The sequence below is a fragment of the Lutra lutra genome, chromosome 8 (assembly GCF_902655055.1).
Source record: "Lutra lutra chromosome 8, mLutLut1.2, whole genome shotgun sequence".
In the NCBI taxonomy this organism is placed as follows: domain Eukaryota; kingdom Metazoa; phylum Chordata; class Mammalia; order Carnivora; family Mustelidae; genus Lutra; species Lutra lutra.
This window is the reverse complement of record NC_062285.1, coordinates 20,808,210-20,829,792: the sequence shown is the minus strand read 5'-3', so window position 1 is coordinate 20,829,792 and position 21,583 is coordinate 20,808,210. Positions and strand designations below refer to the sequence as shown.

General features: G+C 37.7%; 1 protein-coding gene across 3 annotated transcripts in view; it reads left to right on the top strand.

Moving 5' to 3' along the window:
- The window catches only part of MALRD1 (MAM and LDL receptor class A domain containing 1), a 763,597-nt gene that overhangs the window by 83,895 nt on the left and 658,119 nt on the right, over positions 1-21,583 (top strand). For all 3 annotated transcript variants that reach the window (XM_047742658.1, XM_047742656.1, XM_047742657.1), the window contains 2 exons: positions 7,096-7,242; positions 16,224-16,321. In XM_047742658.1, the coding sequence (XP_047598614.1) occupies positions 7,176-7,242; positions 16,224-16,321 (165 nt within the window). In that variant the 5' untranslated portion in view covers positions 7,096-7,175. The remainder of the gene's footprint in view (positions 1-7,095; positions 7,243-16,223; positions 16,322-21,583) is intronic.

The window sequence follows — 21,583 nt, the reverse complement described above, 5'->3', positions numbered from 1 at the left end:
CAGGCGAGGTGGGTGGGGGGGACCGAGGATCGCGGTGACGCAGGGAGCCGGGCCCCTGCGAGAGAGGTGGGCGCCACCGAGACCCCAGCCCCGAGCAGCGCACCGGCGCTTCCAGTTCGTACGCTGTTTATCGCTGCGAGCGCTGCGGCATCCGATGGCACGGTGCCCTGGTGTGGGGTGTGCAGGGCGGTTCAAGCAGTTTTGCTGAACTTGTCAGATCTTAATAACTCTTCCCGGGTGGAAGATATCACCTGTCAAAGTCGTAAACAGACTAGATGCTCCTGCTCAGGAAGACTTCGCCGCTCCGACCCTAGAAGTCCCTGTCATTGAGATTTGTGTGGGAGTTTCAAACATCTGTGACCGCACTTTCGCTTCAAATATATCATTTAAATGAGTGTGACAAACGGTCCTGCTGAACGTGTGTTAGTGAACAGACAAGTGAGTTTTTTTTTTTTAAATGCCCCTTTTCTGCCTCTTTGGAAAATAATTTATGAAAGGTCATATTTTCAACAAAGCCTTAAATAAAAGTATTGCAAAACAATTGAAAAAAAATGCACAATATGGTATTGTTGACAATAGGCTGTGTGCTGTGTGAAATTCTGAATTAATTCATCTTGCGTGGCTGAAACTTCATACCCATTGAACAGCAACTCACCATTTCCCTGTACCCCCCAGCACCTGGTAACCACAGTTCTATTCTCTGATTTCAGTAGTTTGAGTATTTTAGATAGGTCATGTAAATGGAGTCATTATGCTAAGTGAAATAAAGCAGCCACAGGACAAATACTGCCTAATTCCAAGTGATAAGTGCTCAACAGTTATTAATATGCTCCTGTATAAAATAGAGGCATTGCATTGCAATGTATCTTTACATATTTCTAATAAAATAATTAAAATATACCTGTCCCAAACATATCTAAGGATATACATTGGCTAGCTGAATAATTTACATATAAAATGTACCTAATCTCCAGACAGGTGCCACAATATAGATGAACGTTAGACATTATGTTAAATGAAACAAGTCACAAAAGGATAAATATTGTATAATTTTACTTATATAAGGTGCACGGAGGAGTCAAATTCATAGAGACAGAAAGCAGAATGGGAGTTACCATGGGGTAAGCAGAGGGAAAGACCGGAGTTGGTGTTTAATGAGTATGGAGTTTGACTTTGCAAAGATGAAGTTCTGGAGATGGGGGATGGTGATGGATGTACAACAGTGTGAATGTACTGAACGCTGCTGAATGGTACACTTAAAATAGTGAAAAATGTTAATTTTATGCCATCTCTATTTTTTCACAAAATTTTAAAAGTATATGTGTATTTTTCAATTATGACATGCAAAAGGACTGTATGTATGTTCCAAAAAAGATGGAAGGATGGACAGATCTGTGTTCAAATCAGAAAGGTGTGGGAAATTCTGAAGGAGGAGAAGTTCTTTTAATTGTTGGTTTTTTTTTTTTTTTTTTAAAGCTTTTAAAATGCTAATACAGAGGCACATGGGTGGCTCAGTCAGTTGAGCATCTGACTCTTGATTTCAGCTCAGGTCATGATCTCGGTGGTTGGGATTGAACCCCTGGTCAGGCTCAATGCTCCGTGTGGAGTCTGCTTCAGATTCTCTCTTTTTTCCTCTCTCATTTCCCCTACTTGTGCTTTCTCTCTCTCTAAATAAATAAAATCTTTTTTAAAGATTAAAAAAACCAAAATGCTGTGCAAATGGTGACACGTCACAGGAGAAGTTGGTACAATGTTCAAGTGAAAGAAGGTTAAACCAAGAATTCGGGGAAATACATTTAATGTTTACTGTGATGCTGTCTCTGAATGTCTTTTATATTTTGAAAAAAAATATGCTAAAAATTTCCTGTACACAAGGGAAGGATACATGGGAGAAAAGATCCTTGTGGTTTCTCAATAAGTATTAACAAATGTTTATATAATATCATTTTAATATCTAGTAGATGCTTATTGAATGGAAATTCCCCATTTATTCCCATATATTTTTCTAATTTATTTCTGAACTAGAAGATTCATAAATATTTTAATTTTCATGATCCAGAAAAATTTTTCTCAGCTGTCACAGTGAATTTTTTTTTTTCTTCTGCCAATATGCTGCAGTGGTTAACTATGCAAGAGAAGGCTTTGTCATAATTTTAAAATATTGCTCTGATGAACTCAGCAAAGTTTCACTCAAATTATGAACAGTGGCATTTCTCATGCTCTGTTTAGAAATAGTGAAGTTGGGGTGCCTGGGTGGCTCAGTGGGTTAAAGCCGCTGCCTTCGGCTCGGGTCACGGTCCCAGGGTCCTAGGATCGAGCCCCACGTCGGGCTCTCTGCTCAGCGGGGAGCCTGCTTCCTCCTCTCTCTCTCTGCCTGCCTCTCTGTCTACTTGTGATCTCTGTCTGTAAAATGAATAAATAAAAAAAATCTTAAAAAAAAAAAAGAAATAGTGAAGTGTGTTCTACAATCACAGAAAGTTAAAATAAAAGCAACCAAATAATTCACTGTAGTGAATACATTCTACCTATAATATGAATAGATGATTTTTTAAGACTTTATATTTAGCATTTATCATAAATGGTATTAACAGCGTTTATTAGTGTCCAGGATGTGTTTGGTTCTCCCGGTTTTCTTCAGATATTTATAACTACACCTTAAACTTATTGAATTATGTAGGGAAATTTTAATATAAGAACCTAAACTTTGATGACTGAAATTTGATTTATATTTTATAGCACAATTAAGTTCTAGAATACGTAGCTTAAAAAATGTCCTTTGAAGTATATTGGGGTAAATGTCATTGGTAAAAACAGCTGAGCCATTCACCAAGATTTTTATAGAGATGACTGCCTGATTTTACTTTCACATATTTTTAGGGTGATGAATTTTAAAGACTAATTTTCATTTTTCAAAGGACAGGGTGTTTCATGTTTTGCAGAAAGTGCAGTGATTGACATTTTACCTGGTGAAACATCAGATATGGAAGAAAGCAACTTTTCTCCTAAAGCCACATTTCAGCATTTAAATCCAAAGTTATTTTGTCTTGACATCTTTGTATCTTTGCAGTTCAGTGACCTAGGAACAGTTGTGAAGAGCTGTGGAAGGATTTGGTGATGCTTGGGTCACATTGTACTTTCCATCCACCCTTACTAGTCTTACTGCCATTTTGTACCATTGCCTATTTGGGGAATAAGATGGTTACTTGTTCCTTCATTGGTCACCTGCAGTGAGTAAGATTGTTCTTTGCACAGATTTATTTCCTTTGTGTATTAATACATAATTTTTTAAAAAAGATTTATCCGTTTGAGAGAGAGACAAATCTCAAGTAGACTTACGCTAATCGCAGAGTCCCACACGGGGCTGGATCCCACAACCCTTAGGTTACAACCAGAACTGAAGCCAAGAGTCAGAGGCTTAACTGACTGACCCACCTTGGTGCCCTAATATGTAATTTATAGCCTGCAACAGGACAATATTGAATTGATTAGCCAAACAGGGACACTTGAGGTGGGGGAGGGGGAAGGCATTCATTATTATGCTAGGACAACAGGCATAAATTGTGGCAACCCAGATATGTGGTTATCCTACCATAGAAGATTTTCTATTCCAGGAAAGTGTTTTCCAGGGAAGAATTAGGGTACCCTTGGAAGTAGGTGGAAGGGTTTCCCGACCAAGTCCAAAACCAAGAATTTGGAACCTTTAAGCAAATTTCAGTGGTCAGATAGGTACTTTGAGTCTTGTGTATTTCTGGACTCTACCAACTGACTGAGAAGAATTCTGAGGTCACTTAACAAGTGGCAAGGTTCATAGAGAACCAAGGAACTAGACCAGAGGATTTTCCGGATGCCTGGGGAGACCGTCACAGCTCGTCATTGGTGCTTAAGTGTATGTCAAAAAACAGAAGAGACTCTTCTTTGAGGAGTGTCAGTGGTATCGTATGAACCCTGTAGGCAGAGCCGAGTAAAGAAGAACACATCCAGAAGCAGTAGATTTTCAGTTAGGTGTATGGGTGAGTGGCAATTCCTTGCATATCGATTCACCATTAGGTGATACACAACATCTTTTCCTTATTATACTGTACTTAACTCCTGTTTATTTTGGGGGAAATCCATTTAAGTGAGAATACAGTATTTGCTTATAAAGGAAAAATAATGTATCCATTATATGACTGTCTAAATCAGCATAGCTCTGAGATCTAAATGTTTCCATGTAGAGAAAATTTAAGTGGTAGTGTTACTGCATAGTGCACTTTAGTATTTTAAAAGTTGACATGTTAGTAATGAACTATCTGGTCATGAAACCTGGCATCCCTGTTTATAGAAATCTGAAGATCCTTTGATTATTAAGATATAGTGAGCTTTTGCAGTATACCGGTCAATTTGGTCATATTATTAATTTTAAAAATATTTATTATTTATAGAGCGAGCAATCTGGAGGAGGTGCAGAGGAAAGAGGGAGAGAGAGAAGCTCAAACTGACTCTGAGCCCCTTAGATGCTTGGATTTGGTCATATTATTGAAAGTTGAAAATAATGATTAGGAGCAGTTTTAAGGTGACAGAATCTTTGGTTTCAGGAGGCTTCACAGTATGTAAGGTTTGGTGTCAGACATTCCAAAGCCTAGATGTTCCATTTACTAAATTTACCACAAACAAGTTGCCTAGAGCAGCTTTTCTCTTCGGGGGATGATTACCCTTACTGTGCTGGGATTTGAAAGGACTAATGGTAATATATCCAAAAAACCTGACACGTACTGGGAGCTTCTGGTCACCTGCAGTGAGTAAGATTGTTCTTTGCACAGATTTATTTCCTTTGTGTATTAATACATACTTTTCTTATTACTAAAGATAATAGTGTTCTGATCCTAGGGAGCTTGCTAAAACTTCAGGTTTGTTAAAACCTTGGGGGTATTCTAACCAAGAGTTATTTCATCTCCCTTCACCCGGTATTATAAAAAAGCTTATGCATGGAAAGGAATATGTAGAAATAAATTTTTATGTTACGTTAATTTATTCCCCAAGCTGTTATCTAAGATAGCCTGATACTCTGATTCTTACTTTAGCCAAAGGGAATTTAAGCACATCAAAACTGATGTCTCAAAAGCACAAATCCTATTGTTAGAATATTTTAGTTTATGGCCCAGTCTTGCTCCTTTTTTCTCGCAAATTTGCTGGCAAAACTGGTAAGGATTCTGTGAGGCTAACTAACCCCAGGCACTGACTTAATCTAGAACTTATTTTTTTTTTAAGTTATTTCATTTTTTTTTCAAGTTTTTATATAAATTCTAGTCACTGTTCAGTGTTAAATTAGTTTCAGGTGTAGAATTTAGTGCTTCTTCAGTTACATATAACACCCAGGGCTCATTAGAAGTGCACGCCTTAATCTCCATCACCTGTTTAACACCCCCGCCCCCATAACCATGTTCTTTGTAGTTAAGTCTGTTTCCAGGTTTGCCTTTTTCCCCTCTCCCATATATTAATCTGTTTTGTTTCTTAAATTCTAAGTATGAGTGAAATCATACAGTGCTTGTCTTTCTCTGATGGACTTACTTTGCGTTATACTGTCTAGCTCTGTCCACGTTGTTGCAAATGCAAAATTTCATTCTTTTTTATGGCTGAGTAATATTCCATCACATACACCATCCCTTCTTTTTCCATTCATCAATCGATGGACAGTTGGGCTCTCTCTGTAGTTTGGCTATTGTTGATAATGCTGCTATGAACATCAAGGTACATGTATCCCTTCAAATGAGTATTTCATATCCCTTGGGTAAATACCTCATAGTGCAATTGCTAGATCATAGAGTAGTTCGATTTTTAACTTCTTGAGGAACTTCCTTACTGGTTTCTTTTTTTTTTAAGATTTTATTTATTTATTTGACAGATCACAAGGAGGCTGAGAGGCAGGCAGAGAGAGAGAGAGGAGGAAGCAGGCTCCCTGCTGAGCAGAGAGCCCGATGCGGGGCTCAATCCCAGGACCCTGAGCTGAAGGCAGAGGCTTTAACCCACTGAGCCACCCAGGCGCCCCCTTACTGGTTTCTTTTGTGATTAATTTATTTTTTTAAAATTTTCCTTTAAAAATTTTTTTCATTGACATATAATGTATTACTAACCCCAGGGGTACAGGTTTGTGGATCGCCAGGTTTACACACTTCACAGCACTCACCAAAGCACATATGTTCCCCAATGTCCATAACCCCACCACTCTCTCCCTACCCCCCTACCCCCAGCAACCCTCAATTTGTTTTGTGACGTTAAGAGTCTCTTATGGTTTGTGATCAATTTAGACACTTAAGTATTTCCCAAATTCTTAGTTGTGTTTTAAGAGGGAAACAAAAGCAAAGTTCAAAATGTTCTAATTTACCTGCATTTCCAAAGTGGTTAGTCATTTTATTTATTTATTTACTTATTTTTGAGAGACTGTTAAAATAGCATATCAGAATGAATACCAAGGTGCCAACCTCAAACTCTTCAGGTGTCCAGAATCAATTCCCCTCTCAAATGGATCTTTTTAAAACTATGAACTCAGGGGCGCCTGGGTGGCTCAGTGGGTTAAGCCGCTGCCTTCGGCTCGGGTCATGATCTCGGAGTCCTGGGATCGAGCCCCGTATCGGGCTCTCTGCTCGGCAGGGAGCCTGCTTCCCTCTCTCCTCTCTCTCTCTCTCTCTCTCTCTCTCTCTGCCTGCCTCTCTGCCTGCTTGTGATCTCTCTGTCAAATAAATAAATAAATAAAATCTTTAAAAAAAAAAAAAAACTATGAACTCAGCAGGTGAATCCTGTTAGTCTTGGCCAGTGCATCGGTTAGTCCCTTGAAGAGCTCTAGCTTCACCGGGCATGGCTAAGTACAGCAGAGATGGCCAGCCAGGATGAAGCATCCCACACTCGTAGTTAGAAGAATATAGAAGGACGATGCCTCACACAACACGTGGAAAACTTTGCGGCTGGGAAAAGTAAAACCGTTTTGGGAATCAGAAGACATTTATTACAGAGTGGGATGATTGTTCTGCCCTCCAAGGTTGATTGGCTCATGTGAAGTCAGTGTTTCAGGAATTAAATTTCTTGCTTAATTTCTCCTCACCTGTCTTCCATGTGGAACAGCAAATCCCCTCACGTGTGACTTTGAATCTGGGTTCTGCGGTTGGGAGCCATTTCTCACAGAAGATTCGCAATGGGAAATCATGAAAGGATTGGCCAGTGGAGAGAGCCACCTTCCCGATGATGATCATACAGCAAACACACGTCATGGTAGGATATTTTCCTTTAAAAAAAAAAATTGGTTGCCTTTCTGTCATGTTGCAGAATGATGATCCTTTGTGTTTTCATTTCTAGCTATAGGCTACATACATGGATCTCTGGTTTGTCTCGCTTGAAACTCTCCTGATCAACATCATAATTTGAGTTGAGTTTCCTGAAAATAATACTGTTTTAATAACCAACATTTTTGAGGTCTAGTTTTTTACAAGGTTGGGCTGAAAGCATGGTGAGAGGGGAAGTCTTCTGATAATTTTCTTTAGTTGCCAGAACTCCTGTACAATGGGCTTGCTTTCTTTTTAGAGCAATCCAATTTTTGCAAAACAAAAAAAATAGTTTAATCTTTCTGGAAAAGAGAACAGAGGTTTAGTGCTATCTATAAAATAAATCGACAAATGCTTGAATGCAGTTTAATCACTCTTAAGTCTTTGTAACGATCTTCTTTCTCATGTATTTTTAACCGACGTTACAATTTGTCCATGTACTCTTAAAATACAGCAGTCAGATGACACATAGCATTTCAATCCGGGTTTGTGAATCTCCAAGGAAAACAGAAGGGTTTTGTTCTACTTTCCCTTGTTTGTGTCCACAGCATTGCCTAGGTACATGAATATCGTATTAACTTTATAAAAACACAACTGCACTGTAGATCCTCTTTAAGCTCATATAACCCCCTTGGACATTATTTATTTCTCCTTTGAGATTTCCAAAGAGGTATGCCAGAGATAACAGTGTTGACCGTGTTTTAAATTATAGCCACTGGACACTGGAGTCGGTGGGGGAACATATTAGGGGGTAGGAGGGAGACTCTAGCCATCTATCTGTTGTCTAAAACTATAAACCCAGCTTATTTGACAGTGGAGTAAGGTCCTACTTTTTCTTTTCATGCCAGTGAACCTTATTTTTTCTTTCAGATTCTGGAGGATTAAAGTTTGAAACAGGACTAATGATGGGAGCTATAAGTTAACAGCCCATTTTCTTCAAGCTCACATAATGTTTCTTTTTCTGTTCTAAAACCATTGTCTGAGTACATATCCTGTACTACACCTGGGGTACACAGATGGAAGCCATGCTCCCTGCCTCTGGGGTGGTCTGAAGTCTAGTGACTGAAGCCAATAGGTGAGGATTTGCACTAAGATATAATAAATGTTTTATACGAGATGGAGAGTGACTCAGTGGAATCAAAAGGCCTTCCTGGAGGAGGTGACTCCAGAACTGAGCACTGAAGGGAGAGTTGCCAGAAAGGCTAAAGTAAGGAGAGGTGTCAAGGGAGGTGTTCTAACTGATGGAATATCCTGGAAGAGGATGGGAGAGATGTAGGTGGTTCCAGCTGAGTGATGTGTATGTCTGGGCAGAGTATAGAAAAGATGAAGTAGCCAAGGAAAGAGGGGGGTTATGGAGTGCTTAGGAATTTGAAATCTCTGGAGGCCCATGGTAACCATTCTATGAAAGCACGTGACCCATTAGTTTTATTCTAAAAGGCTGAGATGCAACACTTTTCTGTAACACTGAGTGGCTTGTTGATTAACCTTTAAAGGAAGCTCCGTGGTGGTTCAGAGGCTGGAACGTGGCCTGGCTAGATAGAGGCTGTAATTGGGAAGCTTTAAGAACTATCTGGGAAGGGTGAGACATACTGAGGCCTCTGGCCATCTTATTGGGGGCTCGCCTGTCGGTGTGTTCAGTCTGGCTCTGTGCCTGGGTCTCTGGGGGAGATGGGCTTGCTGTTTCGGGAGGCGTGGAGCTCTGCCATGTACAAAATGGTGCTTTTCTACTTTTCTACTCATAAGCCGCTCACATGGTGCGTGGGGTGGCCTTGGGTGACCTCTTTGAGAGCAGGGTGGCAGAGATCCCTGTTTGCCCAAGGGTAAGTCAGGATGTTGTTGACACTGCACAAATTCGTTAAATGCCTTTGTGCCCCATTTTTTTTTTCAGCTAGAAAATAGGTAAAAATCAAAATACCTTTCACGTAAAATTATTATGAGGATTAAATGAAGTAATACCTGTTAAGGCTTTTAATATGGTAAAAGCCCACTAAATGTGACTGTCTGTTGTCTGTTCGTTCTAGTAAGAAAACTAGGGATACCACCAGGGCTGTGATAATAAGAAAACATTTATTAGTAATCTTCAGACATCATGTAATTACCACTTAATTATGATTTATGCCAAAAAGAGATTCTAAAAGTTCTCTTTTGTTAAATATTGAAGGACCCATTTTTCTTTTTCTGTGATCTAAACAATGCTCACAGATAACAATAAACCGATAGAACCGGAGGCAATTGTTATAATTGGAAGTGAGCGCAGCAAAGAAATTGCAGCAAGTCTCTCTGGAAAGGGCACATCAAGAAGTCCCTCTGCCATTAAGTCTGTCCTTCTTTACCTGTGATTGTCATTCTGACTTTAAGATGATCGCTAGTGGTCTTACATCACAAATGAGGAGGAGGAAAAATCGTACCAGGAAGACCTAGGAGAAGTGAAGCGGAAGTTTCTGGGAGAAGGCAGCAGGCTCAGCCTCCCGGCTCCCACATCTAAGACCGTACGCTTACCTCCAGCCTATTATGTTCTTAGACCTTTGTGTTTGCAGATTACAGTGCTTGAGAAAACTGTTTAATTTCTAGTATTTTTCCTCATATATGCACATTCCCATATGTAATTTTACATAAAAGATGAATGGCTTGACATTATGTAGCTTTTCTTTTTGTGATAAAACCTTGATTTTCCTACCTCCCTTCTTTGCTTGGTTTTTATTTTCCAGTTCCTAGTTGTTACCTTATGAAACTTCCAAACACCTCTCTCTCTCTCTCTCTCTCTCTCTGCCTGCCTCTCTGTCTACTTGTGATCTCTCTCTGTCAAATAAATAAATAAAATCTTAAAAAAAAAAAAAAAAAAAAGAAACTTCCAAACAGACAACTCATGTTTATCCATTCTTATCTATGCTCATGTACACATATGTGTACGTAATGGATATGTATACATTCAAAATTATAAGTATTCTGATGATGAATTATTTTACCGAAAAATGAGATCCTATTGTAACTACTGTATCTTACTTTACTAAAGATAGCTCATGGCAATTCCTCCAAGTCATCAATTATAGTCATTTTGAATTTTATTTTTTCTGTTAAATATATATTCATACATACATATATACACACACACATACATGTGTATAGGCACACATGTATATATACACATATATGGGCAAACATACATATTTATTAGCAGTATGGCCACTCGCAAGGGTTTATTATGGGAGGGGCATTACAGGAATGACGGTGCTGTGTCCGGTATCAGGGACCCTGCCTTCCATGGCAGCCCAGCCAGGTTTCCGAGGTGGCTGCCCATCTATTAAAGTATAATTTAAATGCAATAAAATTCAGCCTTTTTGGTGTACAGTTCACTCAGTTCACAGTTCACAAACCTATATAATTCTGTAACCATCAGAAAACTCAGGATATAAGCGTTCCATTCTCCCCCGATTCTATACCGCTTTGTAGTCCGTATCCATCTCATTTCTAGGTACCGGTATCCACTGATCTGATTTCTGTCCCTATAGTTTTGCCTTTTCCACAGTGTCCTATAAATAGGATCCTACAGTATGTAGCCTTTGGAGTCCTGCCTCTTTCAGTTAGCTGAATGGATTTGAGATTCAGCACATTGTTGATTGCAGCGATAGTGTCTGTTTTGTTGTTGTTTTTTTTTAACTGCTGAGTAGTATTCCATTGCATGGATGAAGCACGGATTGTGATCTCTGATCAGTTGAAGGGTATTTGGGCTCTCTCTAAATGGTGTTTACAGATATTCTGTAAAATTAGCATACGGGCTTTTGTTTGGACATAGATTTTCATTTGACTTGCGTACTCTGTCCAGTCCCTCTGTACAATTAATTTTTTTCATTCTGGTGATGAGTGCAGGAGCCTACTATTTTCTGCCCTCTGTGACCTCTGATCAGGAAGTGGTCCCTTTCAGAATTTTAAGGTCCAACCTCAGGGTGTTTCCTCGGGTGCATGCACTGGTCAGTTCTCGAGTGAAGATTTATGGGAGAAGACTCTGCAGATCTCTGGAACTCTGCCTTTGCAGCACTGTCCTCCTGGAATGCTGCCTTCTGAACTCGAGGAGCGCCAAGTAGCATCTCTATCTTCTCAGTTTGAAGAGACCACTACTTATGCGGCAGCTAGAAACTCTGTAGGCAGTAAACTGGGGAAGTTGTAGGCCTTAGTACATTTGTTTTCCCTCTCTTAGAGATCGTTATCCAAGGATCTTATATCCTCATTGTCCTACATAAACCACTGTCTAATGCATAGTGTGTGTGTGTGTGTGTGTGTTTGCTAGTTCAGGAAGACTAAATCTTGTCCCTGATCACAACCTTGCCAAGAAGTAGAAGAAGCCTATTTTTTGTTTGTTAGTTTGCTTCATTTCTTTCATCCGGATGTGCCAAAATATCATGGCAATATCATGACAATGCTGCAAAATCCATTCTTTTACACACTTTCTTATATAGGATGCTTTCAGTTCTATGCAATAAATAACTATGAGTGAGACAACTATATTTTTACAGAAAGATGTATGTGCCCCCAAAATCTTAATACTTGTATATGTTTATAAAGCTGTAAAAAAAAAAAGAAAAAGAAAAAAGAAAGGATGAATCCCCAAGTTTTGTAGCAACATGGACGGGACTGGAAGAGATTATGCTGAGTGAAATAAGTCAAGCAGAGAGAGTCAATTATCATATGGTTTCGCTTATTTGTGGAGCATAACAAATAGCATGGAGGACAAGGGGAGATGGAGAGGAGAAGGGAGTTGAGGGAAATTGGAAGGGGAGGTGAACCATGAGAGACTATGGACTCTGAAAAACGATCTGAGAATTTTGAAGGGGTTGGGGGCACCAGGTGGTGGGTATTGTAGAGGGCACGGATTGCATGGAGCACTGCGTGTGGTGCAAAAATAATGAATACCGTTATGCTGAAAAAATAAAAAATTAATAAAAAAAATACTTGAAATTCCATTAGGAAAATAAGAGTGCTTTTTTCCCCCCCATTTGTCAGCAAAGGCATTATATTCTCTTAAATTCTTCTAATCTGTGGGTATAAAATGATTGCTTACTTGTAGCCTTTATTTGTACTTTATTGAAAAATGATCTTTTCAAATGTTTCTAATTTCTCAGTTTACTTAAATCATCTTTAAGTTCTCTAAATAATATTCTGAACCTTTTAGTGTATAGATTTAAAAATATTTTGCAAATTTTTTAGGTTTTTATATGTTTGCAACTATTTTAAGTTATATTTTAAATACTTTTGTGTGTTGCTGGTGTGTAGAAATGCAATTATATTTTTAAATATTGACTTTGTATCCAGTGACCTTGCTGATTTTATTTATTATAGCAAGTACACACACACACACACACACACACACACACACAATTTTCTAGGTTCCCAATTATTTTCTCTTTAATAATGACAATTTTAGGGGCGCCTGGGTGGCTCAGTGGGTTAAGCCGCTGCCTTCGGCTCAGGTCATGATCTCAGGGTCCTGGGATCAAGTCCCACATCGGGCTCTCTGCTCAGCAGGGAGCCTGCTTCCCTCTCTCTCTCTGCCTGCCTCTCTGTCTACTTGTGATCTCTGTCTGTCAAATAAATAAATAAAATCTTTAAAAAAAATGACAATTTTATTTCCTTATTTTTAAATCTTAAGCCTTCTGTTTTCTTTGTTTCATTATACTGGCTAGTAAATCTGGAAAAATGTTGAATATAGCTGGTGATAGCTGCTATACTTCTCTTGTTCTTATTTCAGAAGAAAACTGTCAATAATTCAAACTTAAGTGCTGTATTTGCTGATTGTTTGCTTTATTAGGTAAAGATGTTCCCTTCTATTCATAATGTGGTTTTCCTTGTGTGTGTATGTATATGAGTCTATGTTAAAATTTGTCAGATTTTTTTTAGTATCATGATAATCATATGATCATCATATTTTTTGTTCATAAGGGGAATTTTTCAAATATTAAACCACCTTTGCATTCATGAGCCAGATCTCATTTGGTTGGTTTTGGTTATTGTATACATGATTTTTTATTCTATATAATAACTGTTTTATGATGTTTATGGTATTTTTATTCTGTATGATACTGGCTTATGATTATCTGTATTCATTATAAAGTCTGATCTCTAGTGTTTTCACATCATGTAAGGAGTCCCTTCTAGACCATTGCATTAAAAGCAGGTGCATGCTTCATAAATGATGAGGTTGAGGCTTATGGACGGTTTAATACATGGAAGCTGACCCCCTCTTTCTTTAATTCTTATATTGTGTTAGTCATAAATTCTGATACTGTGTTAGCCCCTCTAGGTTTTGTGGAGTTTTGCAATATGAACAACTCAGCTTACCAGGAACCATCTCCTTGATATATTATAATTCCATAGTTCTCTTAACTAAGTACATTCTGCACAGCAAACTTATAAGAAGGTAAATCCAGAGACATTTTTCTAGAAGTCTTTGGGTCTAGGCTCAGAGTTCAGATTCTCTTTACCCCGCACTTATAAAAATTAAGTCTGTGTTATTTGTTTTTATTATTTATTTTTCTAACTATTAAAGTTCTCTTAGGATTTTATTTAGCTTTCAGATTTTCACTAAATTAATATTTTTACAATATCTTTTCATCTAAAAACATGTTATCTCTTTCTATTTTACTCCTACATATTTTGTATTAATGTAATTGTGAAGAGGATATCTCTAACCATTTCTGTATCTAGGGTTTTATTGCTAAAGTTAAAAAAAAAAACTTAATCACATTTCTTTGTTTCCATTTACCTTATCAGATTTTCTTATTAATACTTATCATTATTTAACAATAGAAGCCTTGGGAGTTTCTACTTTTATGGTAATATTATTGGCAAAACATGAGAACTGTATTTCTATTTTCTGTTATATTTGCTAAGTATGTTATTTTCTTGACTCACATTCACTAGGCCTATAAGATAATGTTAGTCTAAGGTAATTAATATTATCTGTGATTAATAGTGATAGAAATCTCTAGTTTCTCATTTTAATTAAAGTAGCTTTGTTGTTTGACATTTAGGGTATTTGTTTTGGGGTTGATCATTGGTCTGCATTTAATTATTTACTTTTAATATTTTCTTAAGTTTTTTTAATTGTCAATGGCTATTTTTTCCACAGTCTTCTCAATATTTGTTGATCCGAGTCTGACTCTACCCTTTAATTTGTTGATCTGATCGACTGTGTTGATAGAGCAGCTAAATTAAACTCAGCTTCCATTCACGGAAAGCTCAGTTTTGTCAGGACATACAATTTTTTTGATAAGGATTTCAAATATAATTGATAACTTTTTAATTAGAATTTTGTATCTATGATCATGAGTGACATTGCAGTTTTTTATTTTCCTATTTCTGTAACTTATAAGTTAGAGATATCTGGCAGGGAGATATCTGAGTCAAGGAGTTCTTCATATTCTTTAAGACTCAAGATCCCTTGAATAATGTTACAAGTATTCCTTAAAAATTAAATAAAACTCAACTGTTTTGCCATATATGTGCAGTAGATTTTTTAAAATCACTTTTGTAGTCACTTTTGTGGTATACCCAATTTATTCAAACCTTTACTGCTTTTAGGATTTGGAGTTTTAGTTTATATGTCCCATCCTTTATTGACTGCTTGTTTGAAATTGTACATACTGTTTTTAAATGACCAGGGCACTAGGATCCTTGAATATTTGTTAATTTGTAGAATTTTGATTAGTCTTTTAAAAGTATTCAAGTGAATTTTAGTTGAACCTTTGAATTTTTAAGCTGAAACAATTTTTTCAAAATCCTCTTTTCCTATGCTAGTCCTTTATAGGTGAAACAGAATTTAATGAGCTTATATAGTTTCTATCACTCTTGGTTTGGAGTTAGGGAATAATAGCTTTTATTCTTCCCTGTTGGTTTTGTGATGTTAAAGCCCATATAGAGGAGCTTGGCTGGCTCGTCAGTAGAGCATGTGACTCTTGGTCTCAGGGTTATGAGTTCAAACCCCATATTTAAAAAAAGAAAAAAAAAAGTCCATATAAACTGGTTCTGTTTTTTCTCATTCAGAGATGATACTGCTGATTTGCAACCTTGGTTGTTTGGTTAAACATGTGGCGGTAGCTATAAAATAATACAATTTAATTCTGAAATCCTTTCCGTGTAGTCAGCATTGACCAATATCTAGGAAAATCACCTTCTGAAAATGGTATTTTTCAGTCAAAATTGTCTGCTTTCCAAGTTGCCCATCACTTCGTGATTATCAAAGGGCAGGATCAGACCTTGACATTGTTCTGCATAGCCAGCCTTGTGAATTTTCAGTATTCGAGGAAGCCACCCCTGACAGCAGTTCAGAATGTGTGATCTTTTCAGCTGCTAAAAGATGTTATCCCCCTGTATGTTTGCCATGAGCGCATCCTTGGAGTTAAAATCTAAAAGCAGTTATTTTGTTAATGCTCAGATTAGATCTTTAATTAAGCTTTCATCCCCACTAGCACAGACAGCAATGTCAAACATGTAAGCCCCAAGAGAAACCCAGCTCATTCCACAGGCTCACATCTTTCAGTCCTTTGTGAAGAAACTTAAAAATAATGCTCTCGTGAGAATTTCGTAAGGGCATGTTGACTATCTAATTGTAAGCTTAGAAGCTTCGTTTAATTTGATTACAGATCCTAATTATGACCCAAGTTAAGACAATAAACCTATTCGTTTAGGGGATTTAGATCAAGAGCTTGTTTTTATCAATTGGATTTTATCTTAGATACTTAATGTTATCCACATGAAAAAACTTGGTCATTTATTGAATTAAATGGTAAATAAGTAAAACATGTAATTTTCTTGATGTGATTGACAGTTGATTGTCTGCAAGGATAAGATGTCAGAGCAAAGGACTGCTAAATGTATAACAGAATTTGTATCCATGTGATTTTTACAAATTTATTTATTTATTTATTTATTTCGTAGGCTCATTCATTTATTTCCGGTCCCATCAATCTCCAAGAGTGGCCAAGCTTGGAAGTCCTGTTCTTACAAAAGCCCCCACTGCCTCTACCCCATGTCAGGTAACCAGTTACTGGAACTTCCATCGGCCATTCTGTGGTTGTAAACTGTTAGGTGTGGGTTACTTGGGCCAGTAAATGACTGTTATGTTTTACTGCCATTTCCATGATGAACTGAGAGATTTATATAGACTATCAACATGAAATGTCATGTCCTTCCAAAAGACCATTTGCAGCCTATAACTTAAATGGTTCTTTTGTGGGGCCTATTAAAGAATATTTCTTTCATTTTGTATTCTTTCCAAACAGTCCTTCCAGTAATCCAAAGCTGTGGATACATGTTGCCAAAGCTGCTGATTGTTTTGGCCAACAGTGTTAATTGAGTAAAATAAAATAAGCCAAACAAGTGCTTGCTGAAAGGAAGATGAAAGGGCAAATAAAGAGAAAGAACTGTGTGCATAAAAAATGACATTTTCTGAAATTTTATTTCTTCAGTTAGTCTTTGTATGCCGAGTAAACATAGAGCAGGCGATATGTGCTCAGTCCATTTCAACAGCGAGAGAGAGAAAAAGGCAGAGAAGGACTTCGGAGTCCAACAGACCTGGTTCCGATCTCCGTTCTGCCACAGACTCTATACTCTCTTCGAGACTCCGTGTCCACACTGGAAGTGTAATATTAGAGTGCCTTTCTTCACCTGGCTGTCAGGATTATCTGACAAAGTATCTGGCACATAGTAGGTGCTCACTAAACAGAATTCCTTTATTTTCCGTAGAACTAACACCTACACTTAGATGTTTCTTTTCAGCTTGCCTTGTTTTCTATCCTTTTGAGCATTCCAGCAAGCCTCCAGGCCCTCAGGATTGCAGTTTAATTTTTTTAGTTATCAGAAGACCGTGCAGATCGATACCGCTGCACACCAAATTCATCTTCTGTAAATGTGGGGGTATAGCAGTTTATTCAGGCTTTCCTGCTGACAAATTACATATTGTTCAGAGGAATAAATCTCATTATGTGTTCAGCTTGATATAAATCTGAATGGGAGTGCTCAGATCTCTTAATGGATTGTCCTCTCTCTAGTTTGTTTCCCTTGTTATTTCCTGCCCATTTCTCTGTGGGGATTACATGTAAAATAACTGCCTGGACTCCACTTCCCACTTAGCCCACATGCATTCTACCTTCGCTTTGTTTCAATTACATCCCATGTGATAGATACAGATTTTTTTTTTTTTTTTGAGAACTCCTGAGGCATTTACTCGCTCTGTAAAAGTACTTTACAAGCTTACTTAGCCTTAATTCAAGGTCATACACCAAAGGGATGGGGTCACCGTTGTTACATACATAAGGCATTGGATACTAAACAATAAAATGTATTAATTCTACTTGTTCTGCGGAGGTCTGAAAGCAAACATTAAGAGCTTATTGAAATTCCTGAGATTCAGTGAGAAATCATATACATTTTTTCTTTTGAAAGATTATCCACATTTTCCATTGATGTGTGCTGGTAGCCATTAATCTGTGATCATTGGGATTTTGTTTCAACAGATGGTTTGTTTCCACTTGGAGGTATTTTTCTCTGTGGTTGCTTAGGAGTTTAGTGCTTGTGGGGCCTCAGTGAAAGCCATGGACAGTTTGGACACTTGCTGATATATTTCTCAGAACAAGTACTCAATCTCCTAAGGCCTTGAATGCTGAGTTAGTGGTTGATCTTGCTTGTTAGAAAAGTAAGAGTGTTTCAGGGAGCCATTCCAGACTGCTAGAAGAGGTATGTTCCCCCCGCCCCCCTTTATCTGTATCTGCTTGAATGTTAGTACTTTTGAGTTAGAAGAATGGATATTTGGGTTACTTTATAATACTTTTTGGGCTAGGAAGTGGAACTAGACAGCTAGAGAAGGTTGTCTGTTGTCTGAGATACACATAGCTTAATGTCTTTCCCAAAGGGGTATTCTAAGAATATAGTATTACTTTTTTACAAGTCTGTGGTACTGTGTGATACTTTCTTTCATAAAAGTTACGGAATAAACAAACCAAATTCTTCTTGAGTTATCAGAAGTCCAGCCAGTCTTCCTAATTGCAACATATTGATAATACTTATATTCGTGGAATAGCAGATGTTAGTCATTATAAAATGGTGAAGTTAGGCAGGGACATACCGAAGTTGTGTGCTTTGATATGATTAAAGTCTTCATTTTATGAAATTACATTTTTTCCCTACATAATCATATGAAGCTAATGCATTTCAGAACCTTTTTTTTTTTTTTAAACTTTAAAACCGGGAAGCTTTCTTTTGAGTCTCCTTTTCTAACAACAGTCTAGTAGAGTCATTTTGCATGAATTATCTTGTGCCTTATGTATAGCCAGCACATGGCATTAACACGTGCAAACTTTCCTACACCCACTCCTTGCTTAAGATGCGGACTTTAAAGACTTCAAAAGTCCCTTCAGTCACTGTTGGAAACTTGGCGTTTTTCCGTGGAATAGCCAGGAGATAGGACAAACAGAACACATGGGAGCCAGAAGCTTCTATTTCTTATTTGTGTTGAAATGCTGTTACTGTTTTGAATTAACGAGGAAATATCAAATATGAAGGAGATTTATGGTAGGTATTAATACTTTCTGAGTTCTTCTATTTGAGTTACTATATAAAATTACTTTTGGGGCTTCACTATTAATTAAAGACAGGAAGATGGATATTACAAAGCTCCTGTTTTCGAAGCTGGTTTGCATACTTGTCTACTTTAAAAACATATTCCCATCTTGCTTTGCACCTTGTTTTAATAGTCTTTAATTTAAAAAAAATCATAAAATTTTTTAAAAAGTGAATGAGGTTATCAGGGAAAAGATAGATGAAGCAAGAGATGGGTTGGTTTTACAAATGAAGCTTATTAGAGCCAGGCTACACATTTGAACTAAGTTTTCCAGCAACCAGTAGAGCTGGATGAATCATCATTTGGTTTAGATCTAAGGCAGTAAAAATAAGAAAACAAAGCAAAAATAGTTCTTGTGAGAATTCTCTCCTGAGTGCATACAGTGATAACAATGTAAACATTCTTGCTCTGATTCGGCACACACATACTGTTTACCTGCTCTGTGCTGATCACAGCCCGCAATGCTGAGAATACAATAGGGACAACCGAAGTACGTTTGTCCTAATGAAATGTCGATTTTAGGGATTCTGATGGCAATTCAGTGTTAAAGTGCTCTGAGAGAGTGGGTACAGGATAACAATAATAATCTACTTACAACAATTCTCTCAACGAATTTTGAAAGGCCATGTCTTATAATGTTCCCCAAGTGAACGCATGTCAATGAGAAATTTAGTAAAAAAAAAAAAAAAAAAGAAAGAAACAAAAAATGATGGAGTGGGGCTTGCAATGGTGCAGTCACACTTTGTCCTCTGATTGTTTTGTTCAATCCAAGCGTAGACATTGAAGTAGGCATGGATTCTAGAGGAAGCAACAGTGTATGGGGGAAAGGCTGAGCTGGTACCCTCTCCACCTGCACTTGAGCAAAACACATGGAGGCTAATCATTTAAATGGAAATAACATTTTACTGAAGATTTGAAACTTCTAATGAAGCTTATTCAGATGGAGTATAGACAGGCAAACACATAATTATGACTAGGATTAGAGAAATCACTATGATAATGTGGAGGGTATGTGTGATGAATGATCCCCACTCAACATGGACTTAGTCCCAGCTGAATTTTGAGGAGCTACATATATATCATCTTTTCTCTTTTGTTTTTTTTTTTTAACTATTTTTTTCTATGTCTTGAAGATAAAACAGGTGTTGCACATACTAGACGGGGTCCTTTGTGAGGCAGAAAAAGCAGAAGTAGCTGAGCATTTGGAATACAGCTGAGAAAAAGCTTGAAGATCTGGCCAAGCAGTTCTGAGATAGGGGAGCAGTTGGAAAAAGGACTGTAGGAAAGTTGAGGAAAGATACAGAACCTTTGAAGAGTTAGAGTTGCAGCTGGACACAGACCAACATCGAATGAAATAGAAATAGGAAGAAATTATTTTCAACTTGTAAATAATGCCCTGGAAGGTCATTCACAGAGTTAAGTATCAGAGAGCCTAATTACTCCTTTGTAGACCTGGGCTCTCGCTCCTCTGGGCCACGTCATGGGGCGATGTAGGAACCGAAGGGCAAGTGGTTTGACCAGGGCCATCACGCTTTCCAGGCTATTCACCTGTACTCAGAACTATTAGTATATCATCTGAAAAGCTGTCCTTCTGTAATAAAAATGAATTATTGGGTATTTTATTTTTTATTTTTATTTTTTAAGGATTTTATTTAGGGAGAGCACAGAGAGGGAGAAGGAAATATAGAAGCAGACTCCGCGCTGAGCAAGGAGCCTGATACAGGGCTTGATCCCAGGACCCTGGGATCATGACCTGAGCTGAAGGCAGACGCTTAACTGACTGAGCCATCCAGGAGCCCTGATTGGGTGTTTTAAAAAAAAAAAAAATGGAGTCAGAAAATACAGTTTAAACTAATAGAATAGTCTAAGCTTCATTTTCTTTTTCTCTCCAATTTGCAATTAAAGTAACTGCTTTGTGGGAAGCTTTTTTAACCACACAACATTGTTTTGATACAATAATTCATTGTCTGTATAAAACGTGTCTTAGTGAAAAACCAAAAGAAATAACACCAGGCCTTTAATATTAACATTGATCTGGCTACTTTTTAATGAATCAGGCATGAATCACAAAAATAATTTCCTTTTGACTGGTAAGTGGTAAATACAATTTAAATGGTTGGTGTAATGTTAACATACCTGTTTTATAGTTCTGTGTAATAGAATTTTCTGCAATAATGGAAGTTTTTCTCTGCTGTGTCTAATATGGTAGCCACTAACTGCATATAGCTTTTGAGCACTTAATGTGTGATGAGTATAATTGAGGAACTGGATTTTTCATTTGGTTTCATTTTAATTAATTTACATGTAAATAGCCACACGATTATCATACCTTTGCCACTATACACATTATAGTTAATTGTTCCCTTTTCATTTCATTCTCCCCCCAAAAACTCTGGAGTCCCTAAAGACACCTAATACTTTGTACCTTTTCTGACCTGGAGCCGCTTCCTTCATGCTCTCTGGGAGAGTTTACAGGTGTTCACTCTCAGGGCTGATGCTAATAGTCCCGCTCATCGCTCCCTTCTTCTTTTTTAAGAAACACCTATTAACTGAAAACCTATTAAACACAAACTGCTTTAATAGACTCTGTGAGGAATTCTTGACACACCTCGTGTGCTTGGGTTCCTGGCTTCGCATTCTCTGGTGTGCGGCAGATCGAGAGCTGCAGAGGTTGCACACT